Source organism: Silene latifolia, chromosome 11 (genome assembly GCF_048544455.1).
Source record: "Silene latifolia isolate original U9 population chromosome 11, ASM4854445v1, whole genome shotgun sequence".
In the NCBI taxonomy this organism is placed as follows: Eukaryota; Viridiplantae; Streptophyta; class Magnoliopsida; order Caryophyllales; family Caryophyllaceae; genus Silene; species Silene latifolia.
This window is the reverse complement of record NC_133536.1, coordinates 193362892-193366178: the sequence shown is the minus strand read 5'-3', so window position 1 is coordinate 193366178 and position 3287 is coordinate 193362892. Positions and strand designations below refer to the sequence as shown.

The following is a 3287-nucleotide window of genomic DNA, read 5'->3' as shown; positions in this document are numbered from 1 at the left end:
AAGCTTGTGATGAGATCCGGGTTTCATAATCATGCTTTAACGTTGTATTGTGACGGCGACAGATACTTTGCAAAGTTTGATGACGAGGAGTTGGCTTATATCGATGCCCAAGTTAGAGCTCACGTTAGACCGGCAATTATTAGTGCAAGTTTGCATCAGCGGAATCCGGAAAAGTCAAGACCTAATCGGCGATAAATCTACAATCGTTCTTAGAAAGTAAGGGCCGAGGAAAGAGATGGGAGAAACCCGGCACAACAGATGTTAGCACTTGCGGTTCAGCATAAGTACGTTCATTATTGGGTCACTGATCAGGAGACCGATGAGCTAACCCACGTGTTCATGGCTCATCCAAAAGCCGTTAAGATGTTTCGATCATACTATTATGTGGTATTGATCGATTCCACGTACAAGACAAATTTATACCGTCTTCCGCTTGTTGAGATGGTTGGAGTCACACCCGTCGGGAAGAGCTTTGTCATCGCGTATGCTCTTGTGATGCATGAGTCCGAGGATGGATATTTGTGGGTCTTACGGAAACTGAAGGCCCTTCTCAATGATGCCATTCAACCTAATGCTATTGTTACTGATTGCGAGGCAGGTTTGTTGAACGCGATTCCCATTGTTTTTCCGGATTCGTCTCACTTGCTATGTCTTTGTCATATATATTCTAACGTGGAGACGAAAGCACTTGATATCACGGGTCAGGATAGTTGGGCTAAGCACATAACTTGTAAGTTGTTTGAAGCGGTTGTCGAGGCGGAGATCGAAGATAAGTTTAATGTGGCGTGGGGCAATTTGGCAAGGCAATGGGCGGAAGTGGCGGCTTATATTGAGAGGCAATGGTTCACACACTTGGAAAAATGGGCCAAGTATAGAACGAACAAGATAACTCATTTTGGGAATACTTCTACATCCAGGGTTGAGTCAGCTCATGCGAATTTGAAGAGATGGTTGAATAGCGTAAAACTGGCCGTTAATAGCATTTGGATTCGGTTTCATTCTTTGATGGAAACGCAACATGTTGAGATCCGACACTCGTTGGAGTTATCTAGATCGAAGCGGTTGACGGGGATTCAGCAATTATTTTCCAAACTTTCTTTAAAAATATCAAAGAATGCCATCAGTGAATTGCGTGAAGAATTCGAAAGAGGTGCCAAGATGACGGAAGATGCCTTGATTATCGATTGCGGTTATGTAAAGGCTACTACACTTGGTTTGTTATGTACTTGTTCACTTCATCGCATTGCTAGAAACGGATCTCGGGTCCTTGTTGATGTGTTACATGAATTTTGGAGGAAGTTGGAGTACGATGGTTCGGAGGCAATGCCGACTTGTGACGATGATCGATTGGAGGAGTTATTCGATGAAATTCGGAATGCAGATACGAGTATGAGATCATCCATGTTCGATGCCCTTTACTCTCAGATACATCCGGAAGAGGAGGATGTTAACGAGCCCCGAGTGAACGAGAACCCTAGAGGACGTCTGAGTAGGGGAACTCGTAGAGATCCGTCCGCCGTTGAGCATGCACGGGTTCGGGTTCGAGTAGGCAGTGCTACGCCCCAAAGAATGCGTCTTCCCAACGTACTCCGTCTAGTACCCCCCGTTCTACTCCGATGGTTCCTGTTACTCCGTCGTCTACTCCCCGTTCTACTCCGACGGTTCGTTTTAATCCGTATAGTACCCCCCGATCTACTCAAACGGGCCCCGATACACCGTCTACCACTGCTACCACGAGTACGGGGAGTTTCGGCACATTGTATTGCGCACCTCTTGAGGTAGACTACACCATTGGTCATTCGAGGTACTTTCCTTATCTTCACTTTTTGCCTTCCTGGTTGCACGAGCATTTAGAAGCGTGGTTTAATCCTTCCGGAGACGGTCATTAAAGTTTTCGAGTTCTCTCACATGCTGTTCGGGGTGACCAATCTCATTTCACGATGGCTAGAACATATTTACTTAGGGAAATCCGTAGTCCCCTTTACCGTGATCATATTTATGGCCCAGGGAGATTTGATGCGGAAGTAGCTAGAATTACATTTATGGATCAGATACCGTGTGGCTCGGGTCATTGGATGGACAGTTTCGATCTATATGGTTATGCTACGATGTACAATTGGGTGATATGTTGTATTTCTTCATTTGACGATCAAGAAGGTCACCGACATTGGAATGGTAGTTATACTTATTTGCCTTTACGAGCCCCCCCGGAGTACGTACCCCATATGGTGTCTTATGGGTATTACATGCGGGAAACCACTATTTGCGGCTCCGGGTACGCCCCTTGTCACCTATGCCTCCAATAGCCCCTTGTTGGGTACATGATGAAAGCGTAGCTCATTATGATGGCCTGTATCGACATCAGCTATCTGTATGGCACAGTTTCGCGAGTTGATCTTAGCTTTTATTTGTCCGATTATTGTACCTTTTATTTTATATATCCGAATATTGTACCTTATATTTTATTTATCCGATTATTGTAGTTTATTATCCTCTGCATCCGACTAAATGACTTAAAACGTAATTTAATTAAAACATTCCTTAAAACACAATTTGACATATTTTAATTAAAACATTCCTTAAAACACAATTTGACATAATTAAAACATACCATACCCCAAACCCCAAACACCAAACCCCAAACCCCAAACCCTAAACACCAAACCCTAAACACCAAACCCTAAACCCTAAACCCGAAACCCTAAACCCTAAACCCCAAACCCCAAACCCCAAACCCCAAACCCTAAACCTCAAACCCATACCATAAACGATTATTACTTAAAACATAACATAATTAAATAACTACCGAACTTAATTATCTTCCGATGATGAAGATGACGATTCCTTATCTTCTTCATGATCTTGAATCTCAATTTCTTCAGGTTGAGTAGACATATATTGAGTCAACAAATCATTGATGTAGAGATAAAGAATTCCTTGGTTGGGCACTCTACCGGCACATAAGTCTGATAGTCTTGGGTAATCGATCACGGTGAGAATGCGCTCAAAATATGTAAAGATATCACTTTTTAACCTGCGAAACTCCCACATCTTCTCGTTTAGTACTTCATCAGAAACAACCACATCTCTAACTACTGGAGTTAGAACATGATCCGTGTTTCCGGCTAAAATTATACAAAGGCTACCAATTGGAGGCTCTTCAAGCATGTGCCATACAGTGTCACTGGGAACCACTGATTCAAGACGCTCAATTAGAATTGGTAAATTTTGAACAATTAGATCGATTCTTATTTGATAAACTCTGATTTTTTAAGCATTTGTGAGAA

At 42.9% G+C, this 3287-nt stretch overlaps 1 protein-coding gene across 1 annotated transcript; it reads left to right on the top strand.

The window, feature by feature from the left end:
* Positions 1 to 258: 258 nt before the first annotated feature.
* On the top strand, positions 259 to 2891 carry LOC141614540 (protein FAR1-RELATED SEQUENCE 5-like). Its single transcript, XM_074433285.1, has 2 exons — positions 259 to 1533; positions 2883 to 2891. The coding sequence occupies exons 1-2, from the start codon at positions 259 to 261 to the stop codon at positions 2889 to 2891; spliced, it is 1284 nt and encodes a 427-aa protein (XP_074289386.1).
* The last annotated feature ends 396 nt before the right edge of the window (positions 2892 to 3287 follow it).

What these genes read in the sequence shown, in the direction of transcription:
- LOC141614540 (XM_074433285.1), top strand. Translation starts at nt 259, where the DNA reads ATGTTAGCACTTGCGGTTCAGCATAAGTACGTTCATTATTGGGTCACT.